Genomic DNA, 14,960 nt, shown 5'->3' with positions numbered 1-14,960 from the left:
TCAATAATGAATTAATTTAGTTTTTTACATAACTGCAGCTATAGTATGCTTTTTAACTGTGGTTTATTATTATCAATGTTATGTTATTGTATATTTGTATAGGCTACTCATGACAAAGTAATAGGCCTATATATTTTATCTATAAGAGGAACAAAACGGATTCTTTGCGTAAGTAAACTAGCAACCTTTTTTGGGTAAAAAATATTTTTTGGGGTCAAATATTTCAAAGGTACCAATAAAAAGGTTTTAGTATGTATCTATGTTTTGTTTCAATAAAACAAGATAGGAGAGCACAACATATTTTAACGGAGTAGCATTCATAGCATCTGTAAATATAGATCTTCAATAAAATGTTTTAGAATGATGGGTTTGTCCTAACAATCAGTGGATTCTGTAGATAAACTATGTTAAATTAATTATTTATATATATGACGAGATGTGAATTAAAAGATTAAAAGACGTTTAAAGACTTTCTTAACCTATCTTATTGTAGATGGTAAAAACAATGTTGATACACAACAAACAATTATTTTGACGCATCGTGAATAAAATTAACATCAAGCCACAAATCCACAAATGTTACATTTGTTAAAAACTTTACATAAGTCGAAGCTTGCACCATTGCGAATTTATCTGCCTGGACTACTCACGTTGAGCATTTAATAGCAGATTTTATCAAAACAGGCACGTGAACCTCAGGGCCAAACCACGTGCTTCCTCAACTGCAGGACTGGATTTTTGTGACCCAATTAGTTATTTGTTTATGACATAATCCACTGGATATTAGACGACAAAATAAACATTTCATTATAGTTTCGGGATGGGCGAAACACTTTTTTCTGATTGTAGTGCGCGCTCAGCTTTTAAAATAAAAATAAATAACTTAATATTCTCTGAAGCAAACATACTAGGTGTAAATGAGGTCTTTTAGCTTACATAGGCCTACTACAATATTCTGCTATCTTCATTTGCCAAGATTGTAAAGCAGTGCTTTATTTTGTAATTGTTCCAGTGAAAAAAAAATTGCAATTCAAGGAAATAAAGTTTATAACAAATCTTTAAAAAAAAAAAAAAAAAGTTTAAAATCGACGATTAATATGATAAAATAGACACTTGTCTCCAATGTCTAACACTGACATATCGTCAAATGTTTTGCATTGCCAAATGTATTTAGTTAAAAAGGTACATATCTGTTTAATTCACAGAATGCTCACAATTGATAACCTGGATAAACCATATGGTGATAAATAAACAACTTACAAATCAGCGCGTGTATAAATGTAATATAAATGTAATATACACTTACATTGTTCTCCAGCCGAACCTCTTTCACAATTGGAATAAAAACTGGAAAAATTGAATAAGTTTTCATAAATCCAAATAGCTTCGGCGCGAAGAGGCCTTTGGCCTTCGACGTCCCATGAATGATTGCTTGTGCTAAAGATTTGGCGTTGACATCACCTGTCTCGAACAATTGTTTACTTATTGTCTGGCGTGCTGCACTAAAATTATTTAACATTTTCTGACTGACATGCCTAACGCATTTTAAGAACATCCCAGATACCGTGTGCCTTTCTTCCTCGACTCCTTTTCTCTTACAAATAGCCAGAAAGAAAAGGAACCCTGATCGAATTTTCCTATATTCTACACATTCCAGTTTTATAATCACAAACAGAATCGCTGGCCCCTTCCAAATGGTGAGAGGATCTTCGGTCGAACTCGTATAACTGTAGCCATGACAACCAAGCCACTCCATTTGCTGTAAAGTTTTACTGCCAAGCCGTCTCTAAATAGCATGTGTCTGGTGTGGAGAGGAGAGGGGAGTGAGCTAATTCTGTTTTTTCTCTTAAAGTTCAAGATTGTGGTTGAATAATTAACAGCTTCTTTCCATAGGCTGGTCTAGTCTGCAGAAATTGTTTAAGGTGTATAAGGAATTAGAAAGATCAACAGTACCATACAAAATTATTTTATTTTATATTATTATTTAAGTTTTTTTTTTTTTTTCTTTCAACAAATGCACATGGTGTGTGTGCTGAGTAGACTAGAGGTCCAGATGTTGAACTTCTAAGGCATGCATCAGTTTTTTGTGGCATTGTTGTCTTTTTATATAACCTGCACCTTAATGCATATTAGTGCAAGATTAATGGTTTGGCAAATAAAACCGGAGAAAATTAGATTTAGTTAGAAAATCTTATAAATATTGATTTGATTACATCATCTGTATGTCGCTTTGGATAAAAGCGTCTGTTGTGAATAAATAACAACCGGATCTCATGAAAATGCGTATTATAGTACGCCAAATAAAAACAAAAACTCGTGATACTGATACGCAAAAATGGACTTTGGCATATGCACACGAAAACTGCGTATTATGCACGGCAAACACTTGCGTATCATATGCACGCCAAAGTCAATTTTTGCGTATCAGTACCACGAGTATTTGTTTTTATTTGGCGTACTATTTATACGCATTTTCATGAGACCGGGCCCATACATAAATCTCGCTGCTGCTTCCGTCAGTCATTACTTATAAGACAAACGGTTACCTTTTGGGTCTTAAAAACGTGCGCCACAGAGGAATTGGCTATGCTCAGAAGGATCTGTTCATGTGAATCACAAAATACATAATTTCAGTAACATCTGTGCAGAAAACGCGCACCATTAATGCTTTGCATGTAATTCTCAAAAGATGCGTGTGAATATCTTGGCGGTGAGACAAACCTACAACTGTGCAAAGATCCATGCCAGTTCTGCAAGCAATTACAAGTTCAAATGCATTAAGCTACATATCTGATCAGAGCAGCATGTTTTCAGCGATGAACGTCAGATGTACGTCCTGTTGTCCTCAGTGAAGTATTTAAAACCTATTTTTGTAAAACAACTGAGCTTAATAAGAGGATTGCCTGTAACATTGGGTAAACTATAATAAAATGTCTGGGGGATTTTAAAAATTTTGGAATTAGTGCACAGAACTAAATATGTCAAAAGACTATTCAAAAAGCCTAGCCTTTTTCTAAATGCTCAGACGTTCACCTTAACATTATGCAACTTATTACAAAACAAAACAAAGAGAGAGAGAGAACGTGTATGTGTTGTTGTTAATTATATTGTTTGCAATCGAAGTGGACTAATTTTTAAACTAAGCAATGAAACAAATGCAATAGTGAATCGTGTAATACAATTATAATGTTACTCAAGAGATGTCTGTGGATTTCAAATGTGTAATTCATAAGCTGCTGAATAAGGCGTTCCCTAAATGTGTTTCTCATACATCACACCCTTTTTATCTGCTAATCTTTTTGACCTTTGGAGTCAGGAAGAACAGTTACCTTGCACTATTGGTTTACGATACCTTATTTCATTTCATCCTACGATTGTATACACCTCCAGAGCGTACAGCTATAGGTTTCTTTTGCCAGTAGGAGGCAGCGTAATCACAAAGAAAAGGCAGAAAGATTTTTATTTTATTTTATTATTATTTTTGAATAAAATGTGCATAAACAATAAAAGTATTAACAGAAAGAAAAATGTTAAAGATGGTGATTGTGTGTCATGGTGCATTATGCGTTCAAAGAAATGAGAAACCCAGTCATAAACATCAAACAAGATAATGAATAATCAATAACCAAACACAAATTAAAACCAGATTAATTTGTAAACTATATTATGTGGACATGCGACGCTGAACTAAAACGACTAGAATTTTCCAATAAAGTCAATCTGAATGTCTGAACACATCTTGTTCTGTTCCATTCTATATTTTAGGTATACTGTTGCGTAGAATAAAACAATAACATATGAAGAGTTCATTTGCAAAAACAGATAACTCCGTTTTTAACAATTTTCAAAAATCATGTTTTTTCTTTGTGCATTCAAATTAATCTCAATCAAACTGCAGTCGGGTTATTTTGATTAGGTTAAAAATAATTAATAAATACTAGCTAACTAACACAATAATACACAATAAAAATAAAAAAAACGGAGTTGTGTGTTTTTGCAAATAAACTCTTCATATTAATACCACTCTGAGTTGCTGCCAAACTACTGAATGGTGCTAAATAAGTTGTGGGAAACCAGCATAAAGCCAGTCAATACCCTCTATTGACACAAGTGGGGAAAATGCACTGAGAGCCTCCCTCTCTGCTGGATACGAACATTTATGATTTAGGATGCTGCAGACCATATCCATATGCCAAAGAGAAACTAAACTCTGCTCCATATTAGCGCCACCTGTGACCAGTGTAGACGTTCCCTAGACCCCATCACTCATGTGTTAAGCTCTTGACCAGATACTGTAACTGCTCTTTTTAACTCATTTAAATGTTATTCTTTAGAATGTTTCAAAGATTTTTTCTGTGTTTTTATAGTGTGCAATCCGGTTTAATTTGACTTTCACTGACAGTCTGCCTATGATATCAGTAAGTTTTGCATTCTTGTCAATGATGAATATGACAAGTAATGTCAGTTTTGCAATTATTGTGCTGCACCAAAATTTGAACGTAAAGGACTGGTTGTGGATGATCAGATTAAATATTAAATCTTCCAGTAAACTACAAAACAATGTGCAAAAAAAAAAAAAATGTTTACCCTATGGAAATATTTTTGCAGTTATTTGAAGAATTATTATGCTAAGGTAATTATTAGGCACGGCACTGATATCATATGTGCAGTGTTTATATTTGTTATAATTATTTCTTCTAGCTAGAAATAAAGCCATACATGTTTCTTAAAGTAAATATTTAAGACACTGACACATGCAGCAGTTTACAACAACCACTGGAGTGGAAACATTCAAAAATGCTTATCAACTAGTTTGAAGCTTTCAAAAGACAAAAAAAAAAAAAAACTAAATGACTACCTTGATAATAAATGACAACCCGAAAAATTAGTGATGTCGTTACATATAATGACCACATGGTGGAGCCATTGCACTAAAGTCTAGTTAAACAAAGACAGTGAAAATAAGAGAAAGCAGTATTTCCTGTCAGCATGTTTCTCAAAATGCATTATGTTGTCATACGTTTACTTTACTACACACGGAACCTCAATGAACTTTTCCTGACACGTGAACTCATATGTGTGTGGTTTAATGAATTTACAGAAGGATCGATGATAAAAAAAAAAAATAAATAAATTTAAAAAAGAATATCAGAGAGGTGGGGAGTTGTGCAAAATGAACTCTTCAGTCCACTGGCTTCATCATAGACGAATTGATCATGTAAACGAAGTTAAAATTATTTTAAAAATGCATTTTAATAAAGCTTCGAATTTTATATTTCATTTATATGCGAACAGACAATCTCTATCAATGGACATGGGTGATTTTTTTATTGTTGTGTATTTCAGTGACGCTTTACAGCCGCCAATAGACAATTAAGTCAAAGAACACACGCCCAATGTCCTGGATGACTATCAGAGCGAGAACAATTCAATAAAGAGGCTTCCCGTAAACCCCGCAGCGGGTGCCGTCATCGAGAGACTGGGCGCCTTTTCCAGAATCGTAAAATTCCAAGTCGTGTTCAAATCAGAGGCTCCACAATGAAATCCGGTGCGACCTTGCTGGACTGTGAAGGGCAAACCTCCAAGAATTCACCACTTGACTACTTTAGTAGTGCGTTTCTCGCTCCCTCTCTCCGACAGATACAACTTACAGTGTTAGACAAAAGTTACTTTCAAAAATTAAATGAACTGAAATTGCATTCCACAACACAAAGAAAAGCAGAGTGTTCATTAAATCGGAAAGAGTTGTAAGCAGTAACACTCTGTCGCCAGTAGATGTCAGCAATGTTCATGCAAACTCACCAACAATGTACATTCCTCATTTTTACTGCTCCGCAATTATAATGAGTAACGCAGCCGGTAACTGACATCATACGTTATTACTTACGACTTTCAATCGAAACAACACTTATAGGCCCTGTATATAACGTGTTACAAAGTAGAACTTGAAATTAAAATTCTGTCATTATTTACTCACCGTCATGTCGTTCCAAGCCTGTCTGCAGAATGCAAAACAAAATATTTGGGAAAAATTCCAGTGATAACCAAACAGCTTTGGTATTATTATTTTCATTGTATGGAGAAAAAAACAGATATTTTTCAAAATAACTTTTTGTGAGTGTGTTTCAAGAGAGAACGCATAGAGAGCTGGAGCAAAGAAAAGGTAAGTAAATGATAATTACATTTTTAATTTGGAGGTATCCCTTTAAGAGGTTTGTTATGGGAGCTGCCAGGTCCAAAGGAGCTGAACTTATGCCAAAATGTCCACATATCCCGAGACACACACTTTGCAATCAGTGTTTCTTGTTATACATTTTTTTTTTTTTTTTAAATGGCTTCATATCTTGAGGAACAAAATGAAATGATTGTTCTTTTTATGATGTAACATTTTGAACTGGCATGTTTATCAGACACAATATTAATAAAATAAAATAAAATGGTAGTATTATGTCTACCATTGGTAGTAGCCATGAGGAGCTTAATGTGAACACTATAAAATCTCACTGAATCCAAACGCAGACAAGAGTTCTAAGATTTTATATTAATTTTATAGCAGTAACATGAAAAATCAAAAATCAAAAACATTCAGTTTTTATTATTATTATTATTATATTTACTCTCACTAGTAGTGATTTTATTTATAAGCTGATCAAAAAAACTTCCAACAAATGACCGATCAATAAGAAACAATATGAAACTAAAACAAATGTGTGGAGATGTCAGTATTGGCTATGACCACAAGTTCTCAACATGAAAATATTGCAAACATGCTGTAATATATAAAAACTGCACATTCTCTTGTCAAGGTGATTAAAGTTATTTTAAAGTTGAAGTTAAATATTTATAAATTAAAAATGACGGATTTTTCATGAAATGGCTTCATAAATATTGATGTTTAGTTTTTAGTTGTTTAGATTTGTAAATGTTTAGATTTATAAATGAATGAAAGCAGCTCAAAATAAACGCATGTTTTCATTTCATCCTGAAGCACAAATACACACAGTACACAGAGGTCACGTGTTATCCTAAAACACACTGGTAGCCTACTGAAAGGACAAAAACGGACCGAGGATCGCATCCTTGGAGTGCCAACGGGCTTATGCAGCTGCCCATTACAAATCCCCGCACAACCATCCAGATGTTCTAAAGTCTGAACTTAGAGCTAAGATATGAAGATATGTGTCTAGAATTAAGTGATAAATTTATTGGACCTCAAGTCAGCAAGTCTCGCAAAAATGACTAAATTCACAACACTTTTGCACTTAGGCTACAACAACTAAAAAATGCGTTTTAAATCACACAAATGAACCAAAGCGTCTATGGATATTTCGGGTGTATCATATATCCCTAAAACAATTGTGCGCAACGATATAAGGCTCGACATAAAAGTGTAAATGATTTCAGTGTCACAGAAAATAATGGAATAAATTAGAGCTCACAGTATCAGAGAACTCTGTTTCTTCCAAAACTGCGATTTATAAGGTCAGCATAATTGTAGTGCCCTGTAAAATTTCACACATGAGTTGCATGTTGCATGCCAATACATTTGGTTATTTTACTGCCATACAGTTATGTTAATGTCTGTTTAGGCAGGTTGGCATTTCTCTCCACCAAGAAAAGAGCTATGACCAAGCTCCTCGTGTGTTCAGTATAAGATTATTCGCTAATTTAATTCTCTCAAAGCCTTAAAATGAAAAACGATCCTGAACAATCGTTTTGGCAATTTCATTCACGAAAGATACCTCTATATTTTGTGACTGTGACTATACAGTTGAAGAAGAAAAAAAGTGTGGTTGATTATTACACAGTTTGTTCTGGAGCTAAATAAATAAACAATTGTTTGCGACATTATAAGGGCATTATAAGGGCACTGCCAGGATTGTACTTCTCACGCACAAATCTTCTCCCAGTATAGCAAAGCCATGCTCAGAATTCTCTAGATAAGTAAAAACTAAAATTCATTTTTTATTTAATATATGGCATTTGATTTGATTTTAGCGAGAGAGCATTTATCGGAATTTTAATGCTTTAAACCTTAATTGGCATAAGTCATATCCAGCTGTACTGATATTGAATGAATGGAAAAGGAGGCTCGTAAATGGCTCTGTTGTTGACATCACTTCAAGACTGAGAAAATTAAGTCACGTATTAGATGGAAATGTTGGCAACACTAAAGAGTGCTCAATATAGCGACAACAAATGCAACAGATTTCTTTTGGTTTTGCCAGATGGATCAGTTTTGCCTCATAATCTTTTAGATCCATTGCATTAAATATTCCGAGAGTTTGTTTTGCTATTTTAACTATAAGCTTTCCACGGCGTGTCGAAAAAGGTTTGCTGATGGTGAGGTAGGCTATTTGAATTTGCTCGGGCAGTAGTTAACACTTGATGGACATTTACCCATGTATGTTAATACTGGTTTCGTCAACCTTACCCTATAGTCATTTGAAAACATGGTGTAGGCCTACCACTACACTCTCAGAAATAAAGGTACAAAAGCTGTCACTGGGGTGGTACCTTTTCAAAAGGTACACTTTTAGGTTCAAATATGTACACTTCAAGTACTAATATGTACCTTTAAGGTACCAAAACGGACCTTTTAGGTACAAACATGTACCTTTTGAAAAGGTACCGCCCCAGTGACAGCTTTTGTACCTTTATTTCTGAGAGTGTAGCTAACAATCATTCAACCCGAGCAAATGACGACCTGAATCTACTGAATTACAAATAAAATAATAAATTCTAAAGTAACAGGTCGAATTACAAAAAATAAATAAATCGGAAATATAAATGTTACTAATGTTAAAAAATAGCAAATTAGACTTACACATTGCTTACAGAAATCTGTACACTTCACTGTAAACTTTAATATTATTTGTAATCAAACCTTAATAAAAAACATTTTTTAATCTTTTAGGTTTTGTAATACACAAACATGTTAATTTAACATCAAATACGTAAATAAAATTCATACAGCTTATCCTCACTTAACCTGGAAATCCAACTTGAGTGCATTCAGATGTAATAATATTACCTCAGCGCAATACTTTATGTCAATGTTAAAAGAGTGATTTATTCCGCGTGAACATAAATATACATTTCAGTGAATTGCTACATATCGCTATATCTAAATTTTCATTCTTATTTCAGTTCAATTTTCATTCGATAAAAAATCGTTTGATATTCCTATATAGCCTATCTTATATAAATATAGCCTGTCTTTTAACTATCTTCCTTTTACTATTTCCTATTTTCAACTCTTCCAGACATGATACAAACTGTAAACCATTTCCCAACTACTCTCGTATTAAAACATTAACACTATAGGAATGTGGTTGTGTTTATATAGTAAATCATGTACCACGGAAGAATAAAAGTGAGCATCTATTCTGACATGAAACTTGCAAAGATATAGCCTATCACAATAACTATCCATACACTGAAAATAAAATGGTAATGTGCTTCAAAAAATGTGCTTCATATGATAACATCTTAAATTATTTGATTTTATTCAAAAAATAAAAATAACAAATATTTAGCGTTACTGAATCAACGTAAATAAATTAGGTTACACCAGCAAAACTAAATTTAGGGTATAAGATCAGGTGAGAATAGCTCTTAAACGCAACAATTGCAGGTTACCATTTTTACATTGGATTGTACTGCTATTCCTACAAAGGAAGTATTGAAACAACCCATTCAAATCTGTTATGTTCAGTTATAGTGGAAATATCAATTTCATAAAAGCTTCGAATAGGAATTACGGGAAAACTAGAACAGAGCAAAGAAAGTTTCCTTTCAATATTTATGACCACTCTGAAGGCCAGATTGTTAGGAAAACCTGCCAATAAGCTGCATTAATTAAGTAATTGAGAGAGGCATTGAACTTGACCTTTAAAGCAAAGATGCAAGCCAGCTTTGGCTAAGTGCTGACCAACTGTACCATGACAACATTGCCTATATATCAATCATTGCACATAATGTCAACTTTGACCGTGATCATTTCTCCGTCGTTGGGGGCCTTTCGTGTGAAGTCGTTTCCTCTCCCCTTTTTCCGGAGGCCTCGCGTTACTCTACAGGTCTATAGACAACCTCTGGCCAGACAAGGTCCAGACTACTTATTGTTTACAAGATGTCTCAAGTTCAACTGTGAAGTCCGCCGCTTAACAAAAGCCTGTCCGAAATGCAGACGTGGGGGAAGAGTTGTTTTAAGGCTAGAGGCAACAGACAATGTGGGGGAGGGGATCTGGACGTGAACTTGAGGGAGATGAGTCTGACATTCCTCACTCAAATAGCTGGCCTGGCATCAACTGCAAAATTGTATCGCTGTATTGTCGTTTTTTTTAATTTATTTTTTATTATTATTAATTTAAACACAAACATGTACATATGCGTATATGGTGCATGCATGGAATATAAGGCATACTGCATCCTCATTCAGACAAAAACGAAACAACTTCAATATTAATTTGCTCATTTTACATTTTATTTTCACTTACACAGTGGCCTGTACATACTTTTTATTGCAGTTTATTGCAGTGGCTACTTTGGAAATTTAGACACGTCTCCAGTTGTTTGGTTTCTTCATCGGCCTCACAGAAAACAAACCCCGTCTTACTCAGAACGACAGCAAAGAAAGAATTTTAGTTCTCAACAAATGTGGCAGTTTTATTGTTAGTCCTGAAATTGGGAAAGCTCTACGCTTTTGTGCGTTTTCAAAAGAGAAAATAGAGTCGCCATTAAATCACAATGTAAACTTAAAAGCAGACGCACCGTTTGTTTGAAAGCTTTTGTCAAGTTCAATGTTAACTAGAAGTGGAAGGAAGGACTTGGACATTTTATGACCCCCTGGGCTGTCTAAGGAAGGTAGGAGTTAAATGTATAGATTCGTGTGAAAAAATAATTTTAGAATTCTTATAACGTTTTACTATCTTTGGCTAAAACAATTAGAAAAGATCGCGAAATGAATAAAGACCTGCTGACGTCCGACAGAAGTGACAAAGTTTTATTGAATCAGAACTCATATAGCCTAATTGTTAAACTTTTGTGCGCTTTTATGCTATGCTCCGACTACAAATCAAATTTAACAAAAGATCGACACACAATAAGACCAGGAGCCACGGCCTGAGAAGCTAAGAAGGTTATTCATACCAAATCACTTCACCTGGAAGCTATGCTAAAGCTTAATGTTTAAAATATATTTGCAAAATGCAGACTACTGAGCATATACTCGTGTTTGACCAAATATACAAATTGGGCATTTCAGTTTTACGCCGTGATCACGAGAACTAACCACCGCAGAAGGTTGCCATCCATTTTTTCCAGAAAATACAATTTAACCAGTAGGCCAATCAGCATCAATTCGTTGTTACTTAAATTGATGCAAGTAAATAAAACCTTTCTATGCTGACCATTTACAGCTGCGGATGTAGACTGAATAAAGAAATAAGGAATAACACAACTTTAAAGTGGACTGGAGCTTGCCGAAGGTGACAACGTGAAGCCGCTGAGTAACGACGGACCTTTTACACCCTTACTAATCTAGACCGACATTAAGTGCAGGTAGCAAAGGCAATAGACTGCGGCTCTGTTCACTGTCTGACAATTAAACTGCTCGGACTTGGGCAGAAACGTAAATTAGGCCTGCTGGAGACTATAAACAAGATCATCGTACATAAATCTAGGAATGGTGAGGAAAGAAGTAACTTTACATTTCTGAGCACAAGAGTTAATATAAAGCGGTATATAAGAAGGCACCCAGAGTATAATTTCAGTGTACACTTATGCATCCAGGCTTATTATAAAATCACTATCGTTTCATTTGGCGTGAATTGACAGACAATTTGCGTTCAAACGTGAAGAGCCCCAGCAAACTGTGGAAGGTGATGATGGTATTCTTGAATATTCATAGTTTCGGGAAAGACAAAAGCTATTTCTTATCTTTAAGCATGTGACTTTCAAGGTCAAGGTTAAGGGCTGATTTAGTAGGCTACATCTTCTGTAGTCGAGCGCCCCCTCCTTTTCTGCCAACATCAAAACACCGCCGCTCCTGCTCTAACCGTGAGGAGGAAATCCCATATCGTTATGTTTAAAAACCAGTGTGCATCCTTTATGAATGCATACGAAAACTTTAAGGATACATACAGCGACTGGTAACTTTTTGTTATAAAATATCATAATAAATATTTAAAATGTTAACAAAAATTCTAAGGCGCTTTGAGTTACTTGCTCAAACGCCGCACATTGTAAAACAATAAAGTACTTAACTTTCCGAAGGCTCCAATAATGGAAGCGATATTTCTGCTGAATCATACGACCAAATCTGATGTAAAATGTCAAGATATAAATACGATATTTTTTACATTGCCTCAAATGAATGCGTAGCGTTCGAAATAAAACAAAAGTAGCCTCCAAACAGCTGCATATATAGGAATCAATAACGAAGTGCTGTAAATAGTTTTAAAACAATTTCAAAATAATGGCAGAAACTATTTGTTGATTTCTTTTACATTGTTATCGATGACAGCATTAATTTTGCAACAGAGGACTATAAAGAGGCATTACGCAACGCTCAATAAGAATAATACATAAAAACACCGACTTACTTTGCTAGAAAACACAATGGAATTAACACATTTATTAAGGTTTGTGATATATGTTATTGTGTTTTACAAGCGATATAAACATAGTATATAAGTACTGACAGGTATTGGGTAATAAGCTATAAGACTAATACAACAACAACAACAACAACAACAACAATAACAACAACAGCACTGACATACCTAACATTAAATGCAAGCTAAAGAGGACAAAAAGACTTCAAACGAACACAGTTACATATAGGCAGGCACGTGCGTAATTTACAAGCTATATTGTCCTTTCATGGTTTTTTTCCATTTCATTTAGATTATTCATTTTTGAGTCCATCCATTTATTTGTTTGGTGTAAATGCGCTGGGAAAAGAAAACATTCAGTCCCAGTCCAAGAAAAGTCCCCGCGACGACTTTTTGTTTCTCTGAATTTCAAGTCACCGAGAAAAACAAAGATTCAGCTCTGCACTATGGCGCGCTGGTCTTAACTTTGGCAATGAATTTTTTTTCCTTAACCCTCCTGTTTTGAAACCAAATAGTGATTTGACGCTCGGACAAGTTGGTTACCGCTGAAATCTTTCTCCTCTTGTCCTTTGTGATGAATTTGTTGGCTGCATATTCTTTCTCCAGTTCCTTGAGTTGTACTTTTGTGTACGGTATCCGCTTCTTTCTACCTCGACGGAATGAGCCCCCGTCATGTTGGTGGGCCACAACATCTGGAACGAATAACAAAAAGGTTTATTATTAATGGGCTCATTCATTTTCTAACTAAACTACATTTCAACAAATTTTACATTTGCAGATTTTCGGAGTATTTCCATTTAATTACCAAATCATTTTAGAAGCTAAATTGTTACTTTTTGTTTAACGTGTTGTATTTGTGTTCTTTAGACAATGAAGGCACACTGGTGCTCTTGTTTCTGATATTTCAAACCTGTGTCTACAAATAAAATCTGTCTTCTGTCTGATCAGAAGAGTAATATCCTTTTGCTTAGATATTTGAGAGAGCTTATGCTATACCGTAAGAACGCGTAAGAATTTTTATTTATTTCGAACATTCCCATTTCAGTCGTAAAATGGTTTAAAATGTACCTGCTAATGCAGACTTCCAGAGATGGCCCGCCTGGCTCTGGTCCTTGGAGCAATACATCTGACTGCCCCATCCGTTAGCCAGAGCCCAGGGCTGGTAGCTATCCATAGGCAGGAGACTGTCGTGTCGCGGCTCTCCGGTTCCAAGCGTCTGTACCACTGACACGTCCAAATAACTGGCCATGGACTGGTAGGGACTGGGGTAGCTGTGGTAAAAGGCGAACTCTTTAGCCCTGCTGGGATATTCTTCAGATGTGACCGGGGTATCCATGTATTTCTCTGCAGTGTAGCTGAGTGCACTCGGCTGCGTGCAGGACTTGAGGGAACCCCGCCCCATTCTGCAAGGATAATAGCTGTTTCCAAAATAGCCGTACGGATGGGACCGGTGGACGAGGCCTGAGGAACCGTTGGGCAAGGTGTGCACTGCTTGCCTGTCTCTGCAGAACTTGAAGTCGATACGTCCACAGTGGGATAGCTGGAGCCGTGGACGAGGCTAGACGGGTGGCCACTCAAAGCCGAGTGGGCCATCAGATTCCTGCACTGGTTGGCCGCAAAATTGCCGCTTCCAACCAGACCCTCCATGTTCTTCAGCTCATCCAAGTTGTTTTCATACACAAACATAACCGTGTCCGCCCAGCGAGGATTCAGGACCAGGGAGGTGGTCATAGCACGCTCACCATTCGGACGGAAAATTATGTTGCAAAGACTCAAGTCCGAAGCAGGACACTCAGTTACATTGGTACAGCTGCATTGACGCAATGGACTTCAGTCTGCATTGCAGTGCCTTCATTGGATAAGAGCTGTACCACGTGACGCATAAAATAAACCTTGACTGAAGAATGTCAAAGATTTTTTTTTTTTTTGTTCAAGCCTGGGTTCAATTTTTAAAAGTAGTCTTCAAATACTGCCTTATTTGCATTGCATTTATGCATTAATACCCTAATACGCTTCCTTTTCTTTAACTCACTGAGCAATCAATCGCATTGTTTTTTTTGTTTGTTTTGGGTTTTTTTTTTTTTTTTTTGAAAAAGAACTTCTGCACACATGTTGCTTTTTGTTATTTTAATGTTAATTCGTTGTAAGAAGATATATTTTAATCCTAATCATTTCGTTCAACAAATATGTTGTTATAACATAATATATGTTGATAACCTATTAAAAGGGTTTAAATTTATTTCTTATACTTGTTCATGTGTCATCTTACGCACTGAATATATCATCTGAACTGAAGAGATACGCGTACTTACATGAAAATAATATAATTTATATAGATATATT

At 35.4% G+C, this 14,960-nt stretch overlaps 1 protein-coding gene across 1 annotated transcript; it reads right to left on the bottom strand.

Annotated features, from left to right (window-relative positions):
* Window positions 1–12,850: 12,850 nt before the first annotated feature.
* On the bottom strand, window positions 12,851–14,429 carry hoxb13a (homeobox B13a). Its single transcript, XM_058770595.1, is given in 3 exon segments — window positions 12,851–13,309; window positions 13,686–14,060; window positions 14,063–14,429. Coding segments are annotated over 3 exon segments (909 nt in total). The 5' UTR covers window positions 14,349–14,429; the 3' UTR covers window positions 12,851–13,061.
* Between the last annotated feature and the right edge of the window lie 531 nt (window positions 14,430–14,960).

This window comes from Onychostoma macrolepis, chromosome 03 (genome assembly GCF_012432095.1).
Source record: "Onychostoma macrolepis isolate SWU-2019 chromosome 03, ASM1243209v1, whole genome shotgun sequence".
Classification (NCBI taxonomy): Eukaryota; Metazoa; Chordata; class Actinopteri; order Cypriniformes; family Cyprinidae; genus Onychostoma; species Onychostoma macrolepis.
This window is presented reverse-complemented; position numbering and strand designations above follow the sequence as displayed.